Source organism: Cheilinus undulatus, linkage group 22 (genome assembly GCF_018320785.1).
Source record: "Cheilinus undulatus linkage group 22, ASM1832078v1, whole genome shotgun sequence".
Lineage (NCBI taxonomy): Eukaryota > Metazoa > Chordata > Actinopteri > Labriformes > Labridae > Cheilinus > Cheilinus undulatus.
Window position 1 is genome coordinate 36,929,792 of NC_054886.1, and position 22,081 is coordinate 36,951,872.

General features: G+C 47.0%; 2 protein-coding genes across 3 annotated transcripts; both read right to left on the minus strand.

The window, feature by feature from the left end:
• Positions 1 to 741: 741 nt before the first annotated feature.
• Positions 742 to 8,207, minus strand: LOC121504384 (extensin-like). Its single transcript, XM_041779092.1, has 12 exons — positions 8,199 to 8,207; positions 7,595 to 8,051; positions 7,329 to 7,539; positions 6,779 to 7,035; positions 4,637 to 4,922; positions 4,128 to 4,281; positions 3,181 to 3,426; positions 2,276 to 2,425; positions 1,878 to 1,987; positions 1,678 to 1,795; positions 1,275 to 1,587; positions 742 to 1,028 (listed from the first exon to the last, which is right to left on the minus strand). Exons 1-12 carry the CDS (start codon positions 8,205 to 8,207, stop codon positions 742 to 744), a joined length of 2,598 nt encoding a protein of 865 aa, XP_041635026.1.
• A 477-nt stretch (positions 8,208 to 8,684) lies between these two features.
• On the minus strand, positions 8,685 to 21,834 carry eif4e2rs1 (eukaryotic translation initiation factor 4E family member 2 related sequence 1). Of its 2 annotated transcripts, XR_005991505.1 has the most exons (8): positions 21,704 to 21,834; positions 21,098 to 21,173; positions 20,862 to 20,996; positions 20,644 to 20,748; positions 14,809 to 14,961; positions 14,187 to 14,323; positions 9,632 to 9,727; positions 8,685 to 9,531 (listed from the first exon to the last, which is right to left on the minus strand). XR_005991505.1 is itself a non-coding variant. In XM_041780148.1 (7 exons), the coding sequence occupies exons 1-7, from the start codon at positions 21,739 to 21,741 to the stop codon at positions 9,688 to 9,690; spliced, it is 684 nt and encodes a 227-aa protein (XP_041636082.1). In that variant the 5' UTR covers positions 21,742 to 21,834; the 3' UTR covers positions 8,685 to 9,687. The 2 variants fall into 2 exon arrangements, 1 of the variants encoding a protein (XP_041636082.1); XM_041780148.1 differs by having other exon boundaries at positions 8,685 to 9,727.
• Between the last annotated feature and the right edge of the window lie 247 nt (positions 21,835 to 22,081).

Genomic DNA, 22,081 nt, shown 5'->3' on the forward strand with positions numbered 1-22,081 from the left:
ACTCACATCAGCAATAACCTCAAATGGAAAATAAACACAGACCACATCTACAAAAAAGCCCAGCAAAGACTTTTCCATCTACGACAGCTCAAGAAGTTCAGAGTAAGGTTCCATCTTCTGCTCCGCTTCTACACAGCAATCGTCGAAAGTGTCCTCACCTCACCAATAACAGTCTGGTTCAGCAGTCTCGACACTCTCCAGGAAGAAACTACAGCGCATCATTAACAGAGCATCCAAAATCACTGGCTCACCTCTACCATCCCTTGAATCACTCCACCACAAACGGACACTGCGCAGAGCCCGCAAGATCACCTCGGATCCCACTCACCCTGCACACTATGCATTCCAGTTACTGCCCTCTGGGAGGCGCTACAGGTCAATTGCCTCCAAAACAACCCATTTCAAAAACAGTTTTATCACAACTGCTATTAATATTCTGAACTTTGAACACTGAGGAGGGTTAAGCATGGCCTTTGTGTTTGTGATTGTCTAAATGTGTTTGTCTGGCTGTATATCTCTGTTTGTGCTTAAATGTTGGAACCTGCACCAGCTGTACTGACAACAAATTCCACAAGCTTGGCAGTGTGGTCATTAAAGAATCAATCAATTAATCATGTTAGCATGATTACTGCCAAAGTAAGAAAGCCAAAAATCCCTAAAAGGGCTCTACGGGGGTCTGCGGGTTAAACAGAGTGAAGAGTTTTAAGCTTTTCCAAACATCATAATTTTATTTTGGATGCTTCAATGGACTGGAGACTGGAAGACTAGAAGGTGTTGTGCATGAATGAGTCCAGGTTTACGGTTAGGGTTAGTGTGATGGTCTGGGGGCTTGGAGGTGGAGACAGCGTGATGGTCTGGGAGCTTGAAGGTGGGGACAGCGTGATGGTCTGGGGGCTTGAAGGTGGAGACAGCGTGATGGTCTGGGGGGGGTGGAGGTGGAGACAGTGTGATGGTCGGGGGGCTTGGAGGTGGAGAAAGTATGATGGTCTGGGGTGATTTGGAGGTGGGGCAGTGTGATGGTCTGGGGCCTTGGAGGTGGAGACAGCGTGATGGTCTGGGGGCTTGAAGGTGGAGACAGTGTGATGGTCTGGGGGCTTGGAGGTGGAGAAAGTGTGATGGTCTGGGGGCTTGAAGGTGGAGTCAGCGTGATGGTCTGAGGGGCTTGGAGGTGGAGACAGTGTGATGGTCTGGGGGCTTGGAGGTGGAGACAGTGTGATGGTCTGGGGGCTTGGAGGTGGGGCAGTGTGATGGTCTGGGGGCTTGGAGGTGGAGACTGTGTGATGGTCTGGGGGCTTGAAGGTCGAGACAGCGTGATGGTCTGGGGTGATTTAGAGGTGGAGACAGCGTGATGGTATGGGGGTCTTTGGAGTGGGAGACAGTGTGATGGCCTGGGGGCTTGGAGGTGGAGACAGCTTGATGGTCTGGGGGGCTTGGAGGTGGAGACAGTGTGATGGTCTGGGGGCTTGGAGGTGGAGAGAGCAAGATGGTCTGGGGGCTTGGAGGTGGAGACAGCGTGATGGTCTGGGAGCTTGAAGGTGGAGACAGCGTGATGGTCTGGGGGCTTGAAGGTGGAGACAGCGTGATGGCCTGGGGTGATTTGGAGGTGGAGACAGTGTGATGGTCTGGGGGCTTGGAGGTGGAGAAAGTGTGATGGTCTGGGGGCTTGGAGGTGGAGACAGCGTGATGGTTTGGGGGGGCTTGGAGGTGGAGACAGTGTGATGGTCTGGGGGCTTGGAGGTGGAGAAAGTGTGATGGCCTGGGGCTTTGGAGGTGGGGCAGTGTGATGGTCTTGGGCCTTGGAGGTGGAGACAGCAAGATGGTCTGGGGGCTTGAAGGTGGAGACAGTGTGATGGTCTGGGGGGCTTGGAGGTGGAGACAGTGTGATGGTCTGGGGGCTTGAAGGTGGAGACAGCGTGATGGTCTGGGGGCTTGAAGGTGGAGTCAGCGTGATGGTCTGGGGGCTTGGAGGTGGAGACAGCGTGATGGCCTGGGGTGATTTGGAGGTGGAGACAGTGTGATGGTCTGGGGGCTTGGAGGTGGAGAAAGTGTGATGGTCTGGGGGCTTGGAGGTGGAGTCAGCGTGATGGTCTGGGGGCTTGGAGGTGGAGACAGTGTGATGGTCTGGGGGCTTGGAGGTGGAGAAAGTGTGATGGTCTGGGGCTTTGGAGGTGGGGCAGTGTGATGGTCTTGGGCCTTGGAGGTGGAGACAGCAAGATGGTCTGGGGGCTTGAAGGTGGAGACCGTGTGATGGTCTGGGGGGCTTGGAGGTGGAGACAGTGTGATGGTCTGGGGGCTTGAAGGTGGAGACAGCGTGATGGTCTGGGGGCTTGGAGGTGGAGACAGTGTGATGGCCTGGGGGCTTGGAGGTGGAGACAGTGTGATGGCCTGGGGGCTTGAAGATGGAGACAGCGTGATGGTCTGGGGGCTTGGAGGTGGAGACAGCGTGATGGTCTGGGGGCGTTGGAGGTGGAGACAGTGTGATGGTCTGGGGGGCTTTGGAGATGGATACAGCGTGATGGTCTGGGCGCTTGGAGGTGGAGACAGTGTGATGGCCTGGGGGCTTTGAGGTGGAGACTGCGTGATGGTCTGGGGGCTTGGAGGTGGAGACTGCGTGATGGTCTGGGGGCTTGAAGGTGGAGACAGTGTGATGGCCTGGGGTGATTTGGAGGTGGAGACAGTGTGATGGTCTGGGTTGCTTTGGAGGTGGAGACAGTGTGATGGTCTGGGGGCTTGGAGGTGGAGACAGCGTGATGGTCTGGGGGCTTGAAGGTGGAGACATGGTGATGGTCTGGGGGCTTGGAGGTGGAGACAGCGTGATGGTCTGGGGGCGTTGGAGGTGGAGACAGTGTGATGGTCTGGGGGGCTTTGGAGATGGATACAGCGTGATGGTCTGGGCGCTTGGAGGTGGAGACAGTGTGATGGCCTGGGGGCTTTGAGGTGGAGACTGCGTGATGGTCTGGGGGCTTGGAGGTGGAGACTGCGTGATGGTCTGGGGGCTTGAAGGTGGAGACAGTGTGATGGCCTGGGGTGATTTGGAGGTGGAGACAGTGTGATGGTCTGGGTTGCTTTGGAGGTGGAGACAGTGTGATGGTCTGGGGGCTTGGAGGTGGAGACAGCGTGATGGTCTGGGGGCTTGAAGGTGGAGACAGTGTGATGGTCTGGGGGCTTGGAGGTGGAGACAGTGTGATGGTCTGGGGGCTTGGATGTGGAGAAAGTATGATGGTCTGGGGACTTGGAGGTGGAGACTGCGTGATGGTCTGGGGGCTTGAAGGTGGAGACAGCGTGATGGCCTGGGGTGATTTGGAGGTGGAGACAGTGTGATGGTCTGGGGGGCTTTGGAGATGGAGACTGCGTGATGGTCTGGGGGCTTGGAGGTGGAGACAGTGTGATGGCCTGGGGGCTTTGAGGTGGAGACAGTGTGATGGTCTGGGGGCTTGGAGGTGGAGACTGCGTGATGGTCTGGGGGCTTAAAGGTGGAGACAGCGTGATGGCCTGGGGTGATTTGGAGGTGGAGACAGTGTGATGGTCTGGGAGGCTTTGGAGATGGAGACAGCGTGATGGTCTGGGGGCTTGGAGGTGGAGACAGTGTGATGTCCTGGGGGCTTTGAGATGGAGACAGTGTGATGGTCTGGGGGCTTGGAGGTGGAGACTGCGTGATGGTCTGGGGGCTTGAAGGTGGAGACAGCGTGATGGCCTGTGGTTATTTTGAGGTGGAGACAGTGTGATGGTCTGGGGGCGTTGGAGGTGGAGACAGCGTGATGGTCTGGGGGCGTTGGAGGTGGAGACAGTGTGATGATATGAGGGGATTTGGAGGTGGAGACAGTGTGATGGTCTGGGGGCTTGGAGGTGGAGACAGTGTGATGGCCTGGGGCTTGGAGGTGGAGACAGTGTGATGGTCTGGGTTGCTTTGGAGGTGGAGACAGTGTGATGGTATGAGGGGATTTGGAGGTGGAGACAGTGTGATGGTATGGGGGGCCTTGGAGATGGAGGCAGTGTGATGGCCTGGGGGCTTGGAGGTGGAGACAGTGTGATGGTATGAGGGGATTTGGAGGTGGAGACAGTGTGATGGCCTGGGGTGATTTGGAGGTGGAGACAGCGTGATGGTCTGGGGGCTTGGAGGTGGAGACTGCGTGATGGTCTGGGGGCTTGAAGGTGGAGACAGCGTGATGGCCTGGGGTGATTTGGAGGTGGAGACAGTGTGATGGTCTGGGAGGCTTTGGAGATGGAGACAGCGTGATGGTCTGGGGGCTTGGAGGTGGAGACAGTGTGATGGCCTGGGGGCTTTGAGGTGGAGACAGTGTGATGGTCTGGGGGCTTGGAGGTGGAGACTGCGTGATGGTCTGGGGGCTTGAAGGTGGAGTCAGCGTGATGGCCTGGGGTGATTTGGAGGTGGAGACAGTGTGATGGCCTGTGGTTATTTGGAGGTGGAGACAGTGTGATGGTCTGGGGGCGTTGGAGGTGGAGACAGTGTGATGGTCTGGGGGCGTTGGAGGTGGAGACAGAGTGATGATATGAGGGGATTTGGAGGTGGAGACAGTGTGATGGTCTGGGGGCTTGGAGGTGGAGACAGTGTGATGGCCTGGGGGATTGGAGGTGGAGACAGTGTGATGGTCTGGGTTGCTTTGGAGGTGGAGACAGTGTGATGGTATGAGGGGATTTGGAGGTGGAGACAGTGTGATGGTATGAGGGATTTGGCGGTGGAGACAGTGTGATGGTCTGGGGGGCCTTGGCGCTGGACGCTGTGTGATGGCCTGGGGGCTTGGAGGTGGAGACAGTGTGATGGTATGAGGGGATTTGGAGGTGGAGACAGTGTGATGGTATTGGGGGCCTTGGAGGTGGAGACAGTGTGATGGCCTGGGGGCTTGGAGGTGGAGACAGTGTGATGGTCTGAGGGGAGTTGGAGGTGGAGACAGTGTGATGGTCTGGGGGCGTTGGAGGTGGAGACAGAGTGATGATATGAGGGGATTTGGAGGTGGAGACAGTGTGATGGTCTGGGGGCTTGGAGGTGGAGACAGTGTGATGGTCTGGGGGGCTTTGGAGATGGAGACTGCGTGATGGTCTGGGGGCTTGGAGGTGGAGACAGTGTGATGGCCTGGGGGCTTTGAGGTGGAGACAGTGTGATGGTCTGGGGGCTTGGAGGTGGAGACTGCGTGATGGTCTGGGGGCTTAAAGGTGGAGACAGCGTGATGGCCTGGGGTGATTTGGAGGTGGAGACAGTGTGATGGTCTGGGAGGCTTTGGAGATGGAGACAGCGTGATGGTCTGGGGGCTTGGAGGTGGAGACAGTGTGATGTCCTGGGGGCTTTGAGATGGAGACAGTGTGATGGTCTGGGGGCTTGGAGGTGGAGACTGCGTGATGGTCTGGGGGCTTGAAGGTGGAGACAGCGTGATGGCCTGTGGTTATTTGGAGGTGGAGACAGTGTGATGGTCTGGGGGCGTTGGAGGTGGAGACAGCGTGATGGTCTGGGGGCGTTGGAGGTGGAGACAGTGTGATGATATGAGGGGATTTGGAGGTGGAGACAGTGTGATGGTCTGGGGGCTTGGAGGTGGAGACAGTGTGATGGCCTGGGGCTTGGAGGTGGAGACAGTGTGATGGTCTGGGTTGCTTTGGAGGTGGAGACAGTGTGATGGTATGAGGGGATTTGGAGGTGGAGACAGTGTGATGGTATGGGGGGCCTTGGAGATGGAGGCAGTGTGATGGCCTGGGGGCTTGGAGGTGGAGACAGTGTGATGGTATGAGGGGATTTGGAGGTGGAGACAGTGTGATGGCCTGGGGGCTTGGAGGTGGAGACAGCGTGATGGTCTGGGGGCGTTGGAGGTGGAGACAGTGTGATGGTCTGGGGGCTTGAAGGTGGAGACAGCGTGAGGGCCTGGGGTGATTTGGAGGTGGAGACAGTGTGATGGTCTGGGAGGCTTTGGAGATGGAGACAGCGTGATGGTCTGGGGGCTTGGAGGTGGAGACAGTGTGATGGCCTGGGGCTTGGAGGTGGAGACAGTGTGATGGTCTGGGGCTTGGAGGTGGAGACTGCGTGATGGTCTGGGGGCTTGAAGGTGGAGTCAGCGTGATGGCCTGGGGTGATTTGGAGGTGGAGACAGTGTGATGGCCTGTGGTTATTTGGAGGTGGAGACAGTGTGATGGTCTGGGGGCGTTGGAGGTGGAGACAGTGTGATGGTCTGGGGGCGTTGGAGGTGGAGACAGAGTGATGATATGAGGGGATTTGGAGGTGGAGACAGTGTGATGGTCTGGGGGCTTGGAGGTGGAGACAGTGTGATGGCCTGGGGGCTTGGAGGTGGAGACAGTGTGATGGTCTGGGTTGCTTTGGAGGTGGAGACAGTGTGATGGTATGAGGGGATTTGGAGGTGGAGACAGTGTGATGGTATGAGGGGATTTGGAGGTGGAGACAGTGTGATGGTATGGGGGGCCTTGGAGATGGAGGCAGTGTGATGGCCTGGGGGCTTGGAGGTGGAGACAGTGTGATGGTATGAGGGGATTTGGAGGTGGAGACAGAGTGATGGTATTGGGGGCCTTGGAGGTGGAGACAGTGTGATGGCCTGGGGCCTTGGAGGTGGAGACAGTGTGATGGTCTGGGGGCGTTGGAGGTGGAGACAGTGTGATGGTCTGGGGGCTTGGAGGTGGAGACAGTGTGATGGCCTGGGGGCTTGGAGGTGGAGACAGTGTGATGGTCTGGGTTGCTTTGGAGGTGGAGACAGTGTGATGGTATGAGGGGATTTGGAGGTGGAGACAGTGTGATGGTATGAGGGGATTTGGAGGTGGAGACAGTGTGATGGTATGGGGGGCCTTGGAGATGGAGGCAGTGTGATGGCCTGGGGGCTTGGAGGTGGAGACAGTGTGATGGTATGAGGGGATTTGGAGGTGGAGACAGTGTGATGGTATTGGGGGCCTTGGAGGTGGAGACAGTGTGATGGCCTGGGGGCTTGGAGGTGGAGACAGTGTGATGGTATGAGGGGATTTGGAGGTGGAGACAGCGTGATGGCCTGTTGGCTTGGAGGTGGAGACAGTGTGATGGCCTGGGGGCTTGGAGGTGGAGACAGTGTGATGGTATGAGGGGATTTGGAGGTGGAGACAGTGTGATGATATGAAGGGATTTGGAGGTGGAGACAGTGTGATGGTCTGGGGGCTTGAAGGTGGAGACAGTGTGATGGTCTGGGGTGATTTGGAGGTGGAGACAGTGTGATGGCCTGGGTTGCTTTGGAGGTGGAGACAGCGTGATGGTATGAGATGATTTGGAGGTGGAGACAGTGTGATGGTCTGGGTTGCTTTGGAGGTGGAGACAGTGTGATGGTATGGGGGGCTTTGGAGGTGGAGACCGCGTGATGGCCTGTCGGCTTGGAGGTGGAGACAGCGTGATGGCCTGTGGGCTTGGAGGTGGAGACAGCATGATGGCCTGGGGTGATTTGGAGGTGGAGACAGTGTGATGATATGGGGGCTTGGAGGTGGAGACAGCGTGATGGCCTGTGGGCTTGGAGGTGGAGACAGCGTGATGGCCTGTTGGCTTGGAGGTGGAGACAGTGTGATGGCCTGTGGGCTTGGAGGTGGAGACAGTGTGATGGTCTGGGGGCTTGGAGGTGGAGACAGCGTGATGGTATGAGGGGATTTGGAGGTGGAGACAGCGTGATGGTCTGGGGGCTTGGAGGTGGAGACAGTGTGATGGTATGAGGGGATTTGGAGGTGGAGACAGCGTTATGGCCTGTGGGCTTGGAGGCGGAGACAGTGTGATGGCCTGGGGGCTTGGAGATGGAGACAGTGTGATGGTATGAGGGGCTTTGGAGGTGGAGACAGCGTGATGGCCTGTGGACTTGGAGGTGGAGACAGTGTGATGGCCTGTTGGCTTGGAGGTGGAGACAGTGTGATGGTATGAGGTGCTTTGGAGGTGGAGACAGCGTGATGGCCTGGGGGCTTGGAGGGGGAGACAGTGTGATGGCCTGTGGGCTTGGAGGTGGAGACAGTGTGATGGCCTGGGGGCTTGGAGGTGGAGACAGTGTGATGGTATGAGGGGCTTTGGAGGTGGAGACAGCATGATGGTCTGGGGGCTTGGAGGTGGTAGGAGAATTTTAAAGAGAAAGGGATCTAGGGGAAGGAAAGCTATCACAAGCTCTTCCAGTGCCATGCCATACCATGGGGACAGACCTTCACTGGAGCCAGTTTCATCCTACAACAGGATAATGACCCAAACTCACCTCCAACATATCTACGAGATATTTAAAGAATGAGCAGTCAGCCAGAATTCTGACTGTAATGGATTGGCCAGTGGTCAGTCCTGAACTCCACTGAGCTGTTGTGGGAGGAGCTAAACCGTACGGTACGAAGGAAGACTACATCAAGCCAATCCATCTTGTGGGAGATTCTCCAGGAAGCATGGGGTGAATTCAGATCACCATCAGATTACCTTGAAAACCTGACAGCTAGATTGTCAAAGGTCTGCACGGCTGTAACTGCTGCAAAAGGTGTTTATTCTATGAGGGCAAAGTTTAAAGAACATTTTTTATTAAAATCATTATTTCTAACTGACAGTGTAAGCATGTCTAGTCTATTTGCTGTATTTCCTATTTAGACTCATATCACCAGTTTTTCCATGGAAAACTAAAAAATTCCAAGTGATCCCAAACTTTTGAGCACTAGTGTATGTAGTGTATAGATTAAACAACAAATCTAGACAACCAAAATTCTGTTTTTGACTTTTATTGAATGAAAACAGAAATAAACATAATTTATTTTTATGTACACAAGTAAACAACAGCAAACTAAATGTAGGAAACCCCGTCTCCTTCTGTCACCAGTGATCACTGGGCTAGTCAAACTGGTTTATACTGGTTTATTATTGGTCTCCTACATATGTGAGTGGTGATGCCTCCTAGTGGACCGTCTGCTCGTCTTTACTGATAGAAACTCTTGAACCACAGGAGAGAAGCTCATTTTGTCAGTTTTCCTCCAGATGATCCATCTGTGTTAGGGATGGGCATAACGGTTATTTTTATTCATATTTGATGCATCAGTATTTATAAATTAACTGTATTTCTTATAGAAATGTAGTTTGTAGCTCAAACTTCAGTCCTTCAAACACTTTAAAGATGAACAAAGCCAGCGTAGTTAAAGTCTATCATACCTAAACATACGGCTGAAATCTCAGATTAACAACTAAAGAAATGCTCAGATCTCCTGAAGTCACACCATTAACTTACTTCTCTAATCTGGATTTCATAGAATCTGATTGCATGTCATATTCAGTCAATTAACAGCATTTAGACTCACAGCATGGATAAACTAGGTCAGTTTTTAGACAAACCTGCTTAGAAATCAACAACTGAATCAAAGCTAGTTAGCAGCATTTTAACTGGGATGGCACCAAGTCCTTCAGAGTCTGAAATCAACCACAAAAGTTGACTTTTCAATGGAGTCCAGGCAGAGACCGAAACATGATGGAGGGGGGGTCTGACAGGCACATCGGGTATGAAGGACACTCCAGGAGAAAACCCATTAGTAGAAACAAGGACCCTCTTCAGCTGGATCCTGCTGTTTTTAATTTAAGGAGGAAAAAAAGTCTGATGTTCAAAAATCAACCACTGGCAAATCAACAGATCAGTCCAGATCAGTGACTTCATTGGTCCAATACCATTGGTGATCTGAATCCTGGTTAGACAGAAGGACAGTCAGCTGACTCACTGGCCTTCAGAGAGAAATCTTAGTGTTCCTGAAGCTCGAGTTGTCCCTAGAGAAGGAGAAACCGTCATTACATTATTCTTTCAATTTAAATGTGTATATATTTGTTATTGTTCTCATGGAGGGCAAGCCACAGAAGGTCACTGCTAGAGGTCAGGCTGTTCTCAGAGGCTGTATCAGAGATATTTAAGGAGGGTCAGCCACAGAAGGTCACTGCTAGAGGTCAGGCTGTTCTCAGAGGCTGTATCAGAGATATTTAAGGAGACCAACCAACAGAAGGTCACTGCTAGAGGTCAGGCTATTCTCAGAGGCTGTATTAGCAGATTCATGGAAAGTTGACTTTGGCCAGAAAAGGAGACCAACCAACATGGATGAGTTCTGCCTGCAGAGGATTGTCAAACAAAGCAGATTCAAAAACTTAGGGGACTGGACTGAGGCTGGAGTCAGAGGATCAGGAACCACCACATAGATGGGTCCAGGAGAAGGAACACAAGTGCAGTATTCTTGGAGTTCAGCACAAACTTTACTGTTTTGTTATGGTTTCCCACAACAACAGACCGGATATTAACAATCAATATGTGATGTGTAGACCTTCAGCGTTGGCCCTCAGGAACAAGCCATTAGCATTAAGGAGTTACAGATGCTTCATTTACTAGTGCATCTCAAAAATGTAGAATATCATGAAAAAGTTCAGTATTTTTTGTAGGGCTGTAGACAACAAAATAAAAACGTGGTCGACAAAAATCGCATGCAGGCACCAAATAATTGATTAATTGTTCAGGTTAAAAAATTCATTAATTAAAAAAAATTACCTTGTTGGGGACTAATTCAATCCATCCAGGCTCCTCACTGCACCTGCTTGGTACTCTAAATGATCCCTAAACGAACGTAACAAGCCTTTTGAAGCATTAATATATCTTTTCGGCTCGTCACGTCTTACTATATAATAAAATTAATTGAGAGACGATCAGTGCGCACCTGCCTTTGATCGCCGTGATCCCGGCGCGGAAACTCTTCAAACTCATACAGCCTACAAAATAACCTCAGATCATCGTTTTTCATCCATTTATAACGGTAACTAATAACAGGATCACTTGATCCAGCCCGTGCTGGGTTATTTATGAGCATAAAGCAGACGGCATGCAGCGTTTATTTATGTAGGTGAGAGGAAAAAGTTCGCTCGCCCAGCAGACATCGCCTTTTGTCACCTCTCCTCTCTGTGTGGCTGTAAGAGAAGCTAACGCTAACGTGGACACTTTAAAGGGGATTATAAAAAGAGATGATACTACGCAGCCTATTTCCGACAGGTGAATTAAACTGACCGTGGGAGTTGATGCAGTGAGGGAGTGCAGATCAGAGAGACTCAGCAGCGCCACTTCAATACAAACAGCCTGCAACTTTGTGAGGAGTTGATGTTTTGTGCTGTAAAATATCAGAAAACATCCCACTCTGCTAGCTTTGTGTGCTTCTCTACCTGTAATTCCTAGAGCTGCGTTGCTCCTGTTCCCAGCAGCATGTCTCTCTCTGGCAGCTGCTCACACGCTTTTGCCCACAGACCAACGTCTTGGGGGGGCGGGGCGAGTCGCCGACCAGGGTGATCTTGGTCGAACTAAAGCTTTTCGACCAATTAATCGACCAATCGAATTAAAGCCGTCAGCCCTAATTTTTTGTCCCTCTTCCGAAAGTGAAAACCATATATTATTTAGACTCATTACACATAGAGTGAAATATTTCAGGCCTTTATTTCTGTAAATGTTGATGATTATGGTTTACAGATAAGAAAGCCAAAATTCAGTGTCTCAGAAAACGAGAATATTGTGAAAAAGTTGAATATTGTAAAGTCATGGTGTCACACCCTAACCAGGTAATGAACTCCAAACACCTGCAAAGGTTTCCTGAGCCTTTAGATGGTCTCAGTCTGGGTCAGTAGGATCCACAATCATGGGGAAGACTGCAGACTGGACAGATGTCCAGAACACAGACACTGACACCCTCCACAAGGAGGGCAAGGTCAAAGGTCATTGCTAAAGAAGCTGCTTGTTCACAGAGTGCTGTATCCAAGGAGAATCAGAGAAAGTTGAGTGGAAGGAAAAAGTGTGGTAGGAAAAGGAGCACCAGCATGAGGGAGAACCGCAGCCTGGAGAGGATTGTCAAGAAAAATCCATTCAAGAATCTGGGGGAGCTTCACAAGGAGTGGACTGAGGATCCTAGACCTGGACTACAGACAGTCCTAGACCTGGACTACAGACCAATCCTAGACATGGACCACAAATGTGGCATTCCTCGTGTCAGTCCACTCCTGAACCAGAGACAACGTCAGAAGAGTCTTACCTGAACTGTGGAGAAAAAGAACTGGACTGTTGTGGTCTCAGTGGTCAAAAATCCTCTTTTCAGGTGAAAGTAAATTTTTCATGTCATTTGGAAATCCAGGTCCCAGAGTCTGGAGGAAGAGTGGAGAGGACCAGAATCCACGTTGATGAAGTCCAGTGTGAAGTTTCCACAGTCAGTGATGATCTGGGCTGCCATGGCATCTGCTGGTGTTGGTCCACTGTGTTTTATCAGGTCAAAGGTCAACACAGCATCTACCAGGACATTTCAGAGACCTTCATGCTTCCTTCTGCTGACCAGCACCATGGAGATGCTGATTTCATTTTTCAGCAGGACTTGGCACCTGCCCACACTGCCAAAGGTACCAAAAGCTGCTTCAATGACCATGGTGTTACTGTGATTCTGACCTGAACCCCATAGAGAATCTATGGAAGATGAGAGACACCAGACCCAACAATGCAGATGACCTGAAGGCCGCTATCAAAGCAACCTGGGCTTCATTACACCTGAGCAGTGCCACAGGCTGATCACCTCCATGCCACGCCGCACTGATGCAGTAATTCATGCAAAAGGAGGCCCAACCAAGTATTGATGCATAGAAATGAACAGACTTTTAGAAGCCTGACATTTCTGTTGAAAATATCCTTTTTTATTGATCTGATGTAATATTCTAATTTTTGGAGACACCGAATTTTGGGTTTTCTTATTTGTAAGCCATAATCATCAACATTTACAGAAATAAAGGCTTGAAATATTTCACTCTGCGTGTAATAAGTCTATATAATACATGGGTTTACCTTTCAGAAACAAGTGACAAAAAATATTGAACTTTTTCATGATATTCTAATTTTTTGAGATGCACTAGTAGAGCAGCTCCTTTATCAGGCGCTCAGAGCATTTGGACAGGTAACTACAGGGCAGTTTGATGGTCAGGTGTGATCTATTCCCTCATTCCAAGACAAATGGAAGCAGACTTAAGGTGCGGAGACCCTAACAGTTTTATTTCCAATATACTGGTGGTAGATGGGAGCAAACGATAAGTATTATCATTGTCTACATAATTAGGTCCTAACAGGATGCTACGTCAGCCTTCCTCCCTGGTGAGTGTTTATCTACACATTTTATAGACTCTTGTTGTCTGGAGGAGTGTTTAAACTCAGAGAAAAAAACCTACCACAAAAAGTAAGTAGTGGGTGTTTGTTAGATTATTTCTTGTAACAATTTTTCTTAAAAAATCTTATCCCGCTGTAAAGCCTGTTTATTTCCCTTTTTAATGGAGCCACACCTGTAAGGATCACGTCTCTGTGGGATGAGCAGCAGAGCTGAGGATGAGGTTGATCCAAACTGGATCAGATGACTTAAGTCTGAAGAAACAGACAGATTGGTGATTTAACAAATTCATCATTGACAAACAGGAGCCTCAGCAGAAGGACCAGACACAGCCTCACCAGCCTGGCTCCTCCCCCTCACTGACACTGGTTGCAGAATCTCATCTTCATATTTCTCTGCATTGAGATTTCATGCAAAGATGACAAGCCTGGTTTTTCCAGTGAGGGAGATGCCGCCCCACACCATCACACTGCCTCCACCCAAAGATCTTCTCCTCTCCACACTCTGACCCTACCATCCGACTGCTGTAGGCAGAATCTGGACTCATCTCTGAACAGGACGTTCCTCCACATGTTCAGGTAACAGGGTTGATGGCGAAGGACAATCCTGGCAGTTTCCTAAGAGCTGACAGGGTGAGGAAAAAGCCTTCATGGGGTGCCCACTTCACGGCCTGTCTCTGAAATCCCCCAAGTTGGAACTTGGACTTTAGTTTGGAGATGATTCTGTGGCTCACTCCAAATAATGCTCTGCTGTTCATCCCACACATGCATGTTCCTTACAGATGTTTAATCAAATATCTCAAACAGTCTAACAATCATTTACTTGCTGTACCTACACTTATGTGAGGATTTAAAACAGAGAGGGAGACAGCATTCCATCTTTGGTGCCCAACTACTATCTAACTGACAAATGTCTTTCTGCACTGCTACCACCTGAAAACCAGGCCATCCAACGCAGAAAATCAGGTCTTCATGAATTCAAGAACCACATCAGCCTGAAATCCTCATCGACAGAGCAAGGACACACACAGTGCTGTAGTACTGCAGTGGTAGTATTGATGATCACAGTACCTGAGGCTGTCATTGTGAGTCTTGTACTCCATGATGGTGTTGGTGGGCAGGTTCAGGACTCGACGTAATGTGTCTCTGATTCTGGACGTGGTTGTCAGATCATTGGACGTCTTGTTCCAGATGGACAGGATGTCTTCCTGCACGAAGGAGAGAGAGCTGATGTAAGAACAACAAAAATGAACATCAAATACATGAACCAACCACTAAACCTGACACCTGGAACAAAGACCAACCACTAACCCTGACAACCTAGAACAAAGACCAACACCTAATCCTGACACCTAGAAAAAAGACCAGCACCTAACCCTGACACCTTGAACAAAGACCAACCACTAACCCTGACACCTAGAACAAAGACAAACCACTAACCCTGACACCTAGAACAAACACCAACCACTAACCCTGACACCTAGAACAAAGAACAGCAACTAACCCTGACACCTAGAACAAAGACCAGCACCTAACTCTGACACCTAGAACAAAGACCAGCACCTAACCCTGACACCTAGTACCAAGTAAGAACAGATGTAATGATGCATTGGTGAGTGTAAAATCACAGTAGCAGAAGCAAAATTTTCAAGATTTCTTGTATATTCTTGAGGATGTAGTCCTGGAGTAGTACCTGGAAGCGGATTGAGACCACAACCCCACAGATCTCCTCTCCCACCATGAACTGCTCACCCAGCATTGCGAGGATGATATTCTCCCAGAAACGACTGGCCAGACCTTTACGCAGACGGATGATCCACTTCCCACCGCTACGGTTTGACTCATCCTGAAAAAGGAATGAGACTGAGATTAGACCCTTACCATAAACCCTTACTGGAGAACGGTTGTAGTTGCTCTTTAGTACTGTTGTAGTGTGCAGTTTCTCTGTAGTACTGTTGTAGTCTGTATTTTCTCTTTTAGTACTGTTGTAGTGTGAAGTTTCTCTGTAGTACTGTTGTAGTCTGTATTTTCTCTTTTAGTGCTGTTGTAGTCTGTATTTTCTCTGTAGTACTGTTGTAGTCAGTAGTACTGTTGTAGTCTGTATTTTCTCTGTAGTACTGTTGTAGTCAGTAGTACTGTTGTAGTCTATAGTTTCTCTGTAGTACTGTTGTAGTCAGTAGTACTGTTGTAGTCTGTATTTTCTCTGTAGTACTGTTGTAGTCAGTAGTACTGTTGTCGTCTATAGTTTCTCTGTAGTACTGTTGTAGTCTGTAGTTTCTCTGTAGTACTTTTGTAGTCAGTAGTACTGTTGTAGTCTGTAGTTTCTCTGTAGTTCTGTTGTTGTCTGTAGTTTCTCTGTAATACTGTGCTAGTCAGTAGTACTGTTGTAGTCTGTAGTTTCTCTGTAGTACTGTTGTTGTCTGTAGTTTCTCTGTAGTACTGCTGTTGTCTGTAGTTTCTCTGTAGTACTGTTGTAGTCTGTAGTACTGTTGTAGTCTATAGTTTCTCTATAGTACTGTTGGAGTCTGTAGTACTGTTGTCGTCTGTAGTTTCTCTGTAGTACTGTTGTAGTCTATAGTTTCTCTGTAGTACTGTTGTAGTCTGTAGTTTCTCTGTAGTACTGTTGTTGTCTGTAGTTTCTCTGTAGTACTGCTGTTGTCTGTAGTCTCTCTGTAGTACTGCTGTTGTCTGTAGTGTCTCTGTAGTACTGTTGTAGTCAGTAGTACTGTTGTAGTCTGTAGTTTCTCTGTAGTACTGTTGTTGTCTGTAGTTTCTCTGTAGTATTGTTGTAGTCTGTAGTACTGTTGTTGTCTATAGTTTCTCTGTAGTACTGTTGTAGTCAGTAGTACTGTTGTCGTCTGTAGTTTCTCTGTAATACTGTTGTAGTCTGTAGTTTCTCTGTAGAACTGTTGTTGTCCGTAGTTTCTCTGTAGTACTGTTGTTGTCTGTAGTTTCTCTGTAGTACTGTTGTAGTCTGTAGTTTCTCTGTAGAACTGTTGTTGTCCGTAGTTTCTCTGTAGTACTGTTGTAGTCTGTAGTTTCTCTGTTGTACTGTTGTTGTCTGTAGTTTCTCTGTAGTACTGTTGTTGTCTGTAGTTTCTCTGTAGTACTGTTGTTGTCTGTAGTTTCTCTGTAGAACTGTTGTTGTCCGTAGTTTCTCTGTAGTACTGTTGTTGTCTGTAGTTTCTCTGTAGTACTGTTGTAGTCTGTAGTTTCTCTGTAGAACTGTTGTTGTCCGTAGTTTCTCTGTAGTACTGTTGTAGTCTGTAGTTTCTCTGTTGTACTGTTGTTGTCTGTAGTTTCTCTGTAGTACTGTTGTAGTCTGTAGTCTCTCTGTAGTACTGTTGTAGTCTGTAATTTCTCTGTAGTACTGTTGTTGTCTGTAGTTTCTCTGTAGAACTGTTGTAGTCTGTAGTCTCTCTGTAGTACTGTTGTAGTCTGTAGTTTCTCTGTAGTACTGTTGTTGTCTGTAGTTTCTCTGTAGTACTGTTGTTGTCTGTAGTTTCTCTGTAGTACTGTTGTTGTCTGTAGTTTCTCTGTAGTACTGTTGTAGTCTGTATTTTCTCTGTAGTACTGTTGTAGTCTGTAGTTTCTCTGTAGTACTGTTGTTGTCTGTAGTTTCTCTGTAGAACTGTTGTAGTCTGTAGTCTCTCTGTAGTACTGTTGTAGTCTGTAGTTTCTCTGTAGTACTGTTGTTGTCTGTAGTTTCTCTGTAGTACTGTTGTTGTCTGTAGTTTCTCTGTAGTACTGTTGTAGTCTGTATTTTCTCTGTAGTACTGTTGTAGTCTGTAATTTCTCTGTAGTACTGTTGTTGTCTGTAGTTTCTCTGTAGAACTGTTGTAGTTTGTATTTTCTCTGTAGTACTGTTGTAGTCTGTATTTTCTCTGTAGTACTGTTGTAGTCTGTATTTTCTCTGTAGTACTGTTGTAGTCTGTAGTTTCTCTGTAGTACTGCTGTAGTCTGTAGTTTCTCTGTAGTACTGTTGTAGTCTGTAGTTTCTCTGTAGTACTGTTGTTGTCTGTAGTTTCTCTGTAGTACTGCTGTTGTCTGTAGTCTCTCTGTAGTACTGCTGTTGTCTGTAGTGTCTCTGTAGTACTGTTGTAGTCTGTAGTACTGTTGTAGTCTGTAGTTTCTCTGTAGGACTGTTGTTGTCTGTAGTTTCTCTGTAGTATTGTTGTAGTCTGTAGTACTGTTGTTGTCTATAGTTTCTCTGTAGTACTGTTGTAGTCAGTAGTACTGTTGTCGTCTGTAGTTTCTCTGTAATACTGTTGTAGTCTGTAGTTTCTCTGTAGAACTGTTGTTGTCCGTAGTTTCTCTGTAGTACTGTTGTAGTCTGTATTTTCTCTGTAGTACTGTTGTAGTCTGTAGTTTCTCTGTAGTACTGTTGTTGTCTGTAGTTTCTCTGTAGAACTGTTGTAGTCTGTAGTCTCTCTGTAGTACTGTTGTAGTCTGTAGTTTCTCTGTAGTACTGTTGTTGTCTGTAGTTTCTCTGTAGTACTGTTGTTGTCTGTAGTTTCTCTGTAGTACTGTTGTAGTCTGTATTTTCTCTGTAGTACTGTTGTAGTCTGTAATTTCTCTGTAGTACTGTTGTTGTCTGTAGTTTCTCTGTAGAACTGTTGTAGTTTGTATTTTCTCTGTAGTACTGTTGTAGTCTGTATTTTCTCTGTAGTACTGTTGTAGTCTGTAGTTTCTCTGTAGTACTGTTGTAGTCTGTATTTTCTCTGTAGTACTGTTGTAGTCTGTAGTTTCTCTGTAGTACTGTTGTTGTCTGTAGTTTCTCTGTAGTACTGCTGTTGTCTGTAGTCTCTCTGTAGTACTGCTGTTGTCTGTAGTGTCTCTGTAGTACTGTTGTAGTCTGTAGTACTGTTGTAGTCTGTAGTTTCTCTGTAGGACTGTTGTTGTCTGTAGTTTCTCTGTAGTATTGTTGTAGTCTGTAGTACTGTTGTTGTCTATAGTTTCTCTGTAGTACTGTTGTACTCAGTAGTACTGTTGTCGTCTGTAGTTTCTCTGTAATACTGTTGTAGTCTGTAGTTTCTCTGTAGAACTGTTGTTGTCCGTAGTTTCTCTGTAGTACTGTTGTTGTCTGTAGTTTCTCTGTAGTACTGTTGTAGTCTGTAGTTTCTCTGTAGAACTGTTGTTGTCCGTAGTTTCTCTGTAGTACTGTTGTAGTCTGTAGTTTCTCTGTAGTACTGTTGTTGTCTGTAGTTTCTCTGTAGTACTGTTGTTGTCTGTAGTTTCTCTGTAGAACTGTTGTTGTCCGTAGTTTCTCTGTAGTACTGTTGTTGTCTGTAGTTTCTCTGTAGTACTGTTGTAGTCTGTAGTTTCTCTGTAGTACTGTTGTTGTCTGTAGTTTCTCTGTAGTACTGTTGTAGTCTGTAGTTTCTCTGTAGTACTGTTGTTGTCTGTAGTTTCTCTGTAGTACTGTTGTAGTCTGTAGTCTCTCTGTAGTACTGTTGTAGTCTGTAGTTTCTCTGTAGTACTGTTGTTGTCTGTAGTTTCTCTGTAGTACTGTTGTTGTCTGTAGTTTCTCTGTAGTACTGTTGTAGTCTGTAGTTTCTCTGTAGTACTGTTGTTGTCTGTAGTTTCTCTGTAGTACTGTTGTTGTCTGTAGTTTCTCTGTAGTACTGTTGTAGTCTGTATTTTCTCTGTAGTACTGTTGTAGTCTGTAATTTCTCTGTAGTACTGTTGTTGTCTGTAGTTTCTCTGTAGAACTGTTGTAGTCTGTAGTCTCTCTGTAGTACTGTTGTAGTCTGTAGTTTCTCTGTAGTACTGTTGTTGTCTGTAGTTTCTCTGTAGTACTGTTGTTGTCTGTAGTTTCTCTGTAGTACTGTTGTTGTCTGTAGTTTCTCTGTAGTACTGTTGTAGTCTGTATTTTCTCTGTAGTACTGTTGTAGTCTGTAGTTTCTCTGTAGTACTGTTGTTGTCTGTAGTTTCTCTGTAGAACTGTTGTTGTCTGTAGTTTCTCTGTAGTATTGTTGTAGTCTGTAGTACTGTTGTTGTCTATAGTTTCTCTGTAGTACTGTTGTAGTCAGTAGTACTGTTGTCGTCTGTAGTTTCTCTGTAATACTGTTGTAGTCTGTAGTTTCTCTGTAGAACTGTTGTTGTCCGTAGTTTCTCTGTAGTACTGTTGTTGTCTGTAGTTTCTCTGTAGTACTGTTGTAGTCTGTAGTTTCTCTGTAGAACTGTTGTTGTCCGTAGTTTCTCTGTAGTACTGTTGTAGTCTGTAGTTTCTCTGTTGTACTGTTGTTGTCTGTAGTTTCTCTGTAGTACTGTTGTTGTCTGTAGTTTCTCTGTAGTACTGTTGTTGTCTGTAGTTTCTCTGTAGTACTGTTGTTGTCTGTAGTTTCTCTGTAGAACTGTTGTTGTCCGTAGTTTCTCTGTAGTACTGTTGTTGTCTGTAGTTTCTCTGTAGTACTGTTGTAGTCTGTAGTTTCTCTGTAGAACTGTTGTTGTTGTCCGTTTCTCTGTAGTACTGTTGTAGTCTGTAGTTTCTCTGTTGTACTGTTGTTGTCTGTAGTTTCTCTGTAGTACTGTTGTAGTCTGTAGTCTCTCTGTAGTACTGTTGTAGTCTGTAATTTCTCTGTAGTACTGTTGTTGTCTGTAGTTTCTCTGTAGAACTGTTGTTGTCTGTAGTCTCTCTGTAGTACTGTTGTAGTCTGTAGTTTCTCTGTAGTACTGTTGTTGTCTGTAGTTTCTCTGTAGTACTGTTGTTGTCTGTAGTTTCTCTGTAGTACTGTTGTAGTCTGTATTTTCTCTGTAGTACTGTTGTAGTCTGTAATTTCTCTGTAGTACTGTTGTTGTCTGTAGTTTCTCTGTAGAACTGTTGTAGTCTGTAGTCTCTCTGTAGTACTGTTGTAGTCTGTAGTTTCTCTGTAGTACTGTTGTTGTCTGTAGTTTCTCTGTGTATGTTGTCTGTAGTTTCTCTGTAGTACTGTTGTTGTCTGTAGTTTCTCTAGTACTGTTGTAGTCTGTATTTTCTCTGTAGTACTGTTGTAGTCTGTAGTTTCTCTGTAGTACTGTTGTTGTCTGTAGTTTCTCTGTAGAACTGTTGTAGTCTGTAGTCTCTCTGTAGTACTGTTGTAGTCTGTAGTTTCTCTGTAGTACTGTTGTTGTCTGTAGTTTCTCTGTAGTACTGTTGTTGTCTGTAGTTTCTCTGTAGTACTGTTGTAGTCTGTATTTTCTCTGTAGTACTGTTGTAGTCTGTAGTTTCTCTGTAGTACTGTTGTTGTCTGTATTTTCTCTGTAGTACTGTTGTAGTCTGTATTTTCTCTGTAGTACTGTTGTAGTCTGTAATTTCTCTGTAGTACTGTTGTTGTCTGTAGTTTCTCTGTAGAACTGTTGTAGTTTGTATTTTCTCTGTAGTACTGTTGTAGTCTGTATTTTCTCTGTAGTACTGTTGTAGTCTGTAGTTTCTCTGTAGTACTGTTGTAGTCTGTATTTTCTCTGTAGTACTGTTGTAGTCTGTAGTTTCTCTGTAGTACTGTTGTAGTCTGTAATTTCTTTGTAGTACTGTTAATGCCGTGGTTACCTCCCACATTGGTTTGATTCCCTCCTTGAACAAATGAAAGTCGCTGTGTCCACTCAGATCTCCTGGTCTGATCAGGTGACTGTAGATCTGCCAGAACTGCTCCACCTGGACACATTCATATAAACAGACCTACATTATGGTACAAGAATACTTTAACCTGATTCAGCTGAACGTCTGCGGAAAAAATCAAATGTCTGTCCTAATAAATGCTTTCATACCGATGCCACGGTGCCGATCTGGCGTATATTCTGTTCGTAGCTCTGAGAGCTCGCTGGTCGACTCGGCGTTCTCCTGCTGTACCAAAACGTGTAGTTATACTGCAGAGGGTGCTCACCTGTACCTGGACACACTGTCTAAGAGGATGGGGGGCGGAGTCAGACAGAGAGAGGCAGGTTAGATACAGGTAGAAACAGAGAGGGAGTGGAATGGGTCAGGGACAGGTGAGGTGTCTTACCTTATGTCTGTTGTTGTTGTTGGTGCTGTCGTTGTCGTCATGGTGACAGTCTGACTCCTCCTCCTCATCCTTAGAGCTGAAACACAGAGACAGAGTCTGAAACTGTGGAGGACATGGAGTGGTCCTCAAACCAGCATTTACTGACCCAGTATAAATGAATCAACATCAGTGTGAATGCTGACTCTAAACCAGTATGACCAGTCTGGAGGTCTGCAGAGTTACAGTCTAACCCAGTATAAATGAATCAACATCAGTGTGAATGCTGACTCTAAACCAGTATGACCAGTCTGGAGGTCTGCAGAGTTACAGTCTAACCCAGTAGAAATGAATCAACATCAGTGTGAATGCTGACTCTAAACCAGTATGACCAGTCTGGAGGTCTGCAGAGTTACAGTCTAACCCAGTAGAAATGAATCAACATCAGTCTTCCGCCATGTTTGTTTTTGTCGCCAGGATTCACAACTCAAACATTTTTATGCTAACTGTTAGCTCAGAGGCTAACTGTTAGCTCAGAGGCTAACTGTTAGCTCAGAGGCTTATCAATCACAGTAATTAGTTCTCTAGTGACTACTAATCGATCATCGGTCCGTTAAGAAGCAGTCTTACCGTTCCAGCTGATCCATCCCTCCCTTCTCTCTCTTCATTTATTACTTTATTTCTTTATTTTCTCTTCTTTCCTCCTCTCTGCCTCTTCATGCGGTTCCCTCTTACCGACTACCAACAGTTGCGCATGCGCATGTGCACTGGCAGACGAAATACGGAACGGGGGATGGGACCTAATACTTCTTCCTGTGGTTGAAGGGCGGGTTGCAATTAGATGAACCTACCGCCCCCTGCTGTACTGGAGTAGGATAGATTCTGTCAGACAATTATGAGCGTTAAATAGAAATGATGATGATAATAATAACAACAACAAATAACAATAAAAATAATAATAATAAAAAATGATGAAAATTAAAACAACTTATGCAGATTATGGATATT

What these genes read in the sequence shown, in the direction of transcription:
- LOC121504384 (XM_041779092.1), bottom strand. An exon ending in TCCCCTCATACCATCACGCT is followed by an intron (nt 7,540 to 7,594) that starts GTCTCCACCTCC and finishes CCAAGCCCACAG; the next exon opens with GCCATCACACTGTCTCCACC. An exon ending in AGCCCCCAGACCATCACGCA is followed by an intron (nt 3,427 to 4,127) that starts GTCTCCACCTCC and finishes CCAAGCCCCCAG; the next exon opens with ACCATCACACTGTCTCCACC.
- eif4e2rs1 (XM_041780148.1), bottom strand. Translation starts at nt 21,741, where the DNA reads ATGAAGAGAGAGAAGGGAGGGATGGATCAGCTGGAACG. An exon ending in GAATCAAACCAATGTGGGAG is followed by an intron (nt 14,962 to 20,643) that starts GTAACCACGGCA and finishes TTCCTTTTTCAG; the next exon opens with GATGAGTCAAACCGTAGCGG. An exon ending in TGGTCTCAATCCGCTTCCAG is followed by an intron (nt 14,324 to 14,808) that starts GTACTACTCCAG and finishes TCCTTCGTGCAG; the next exon opens with GAAGACATCCTGTCCATCTG.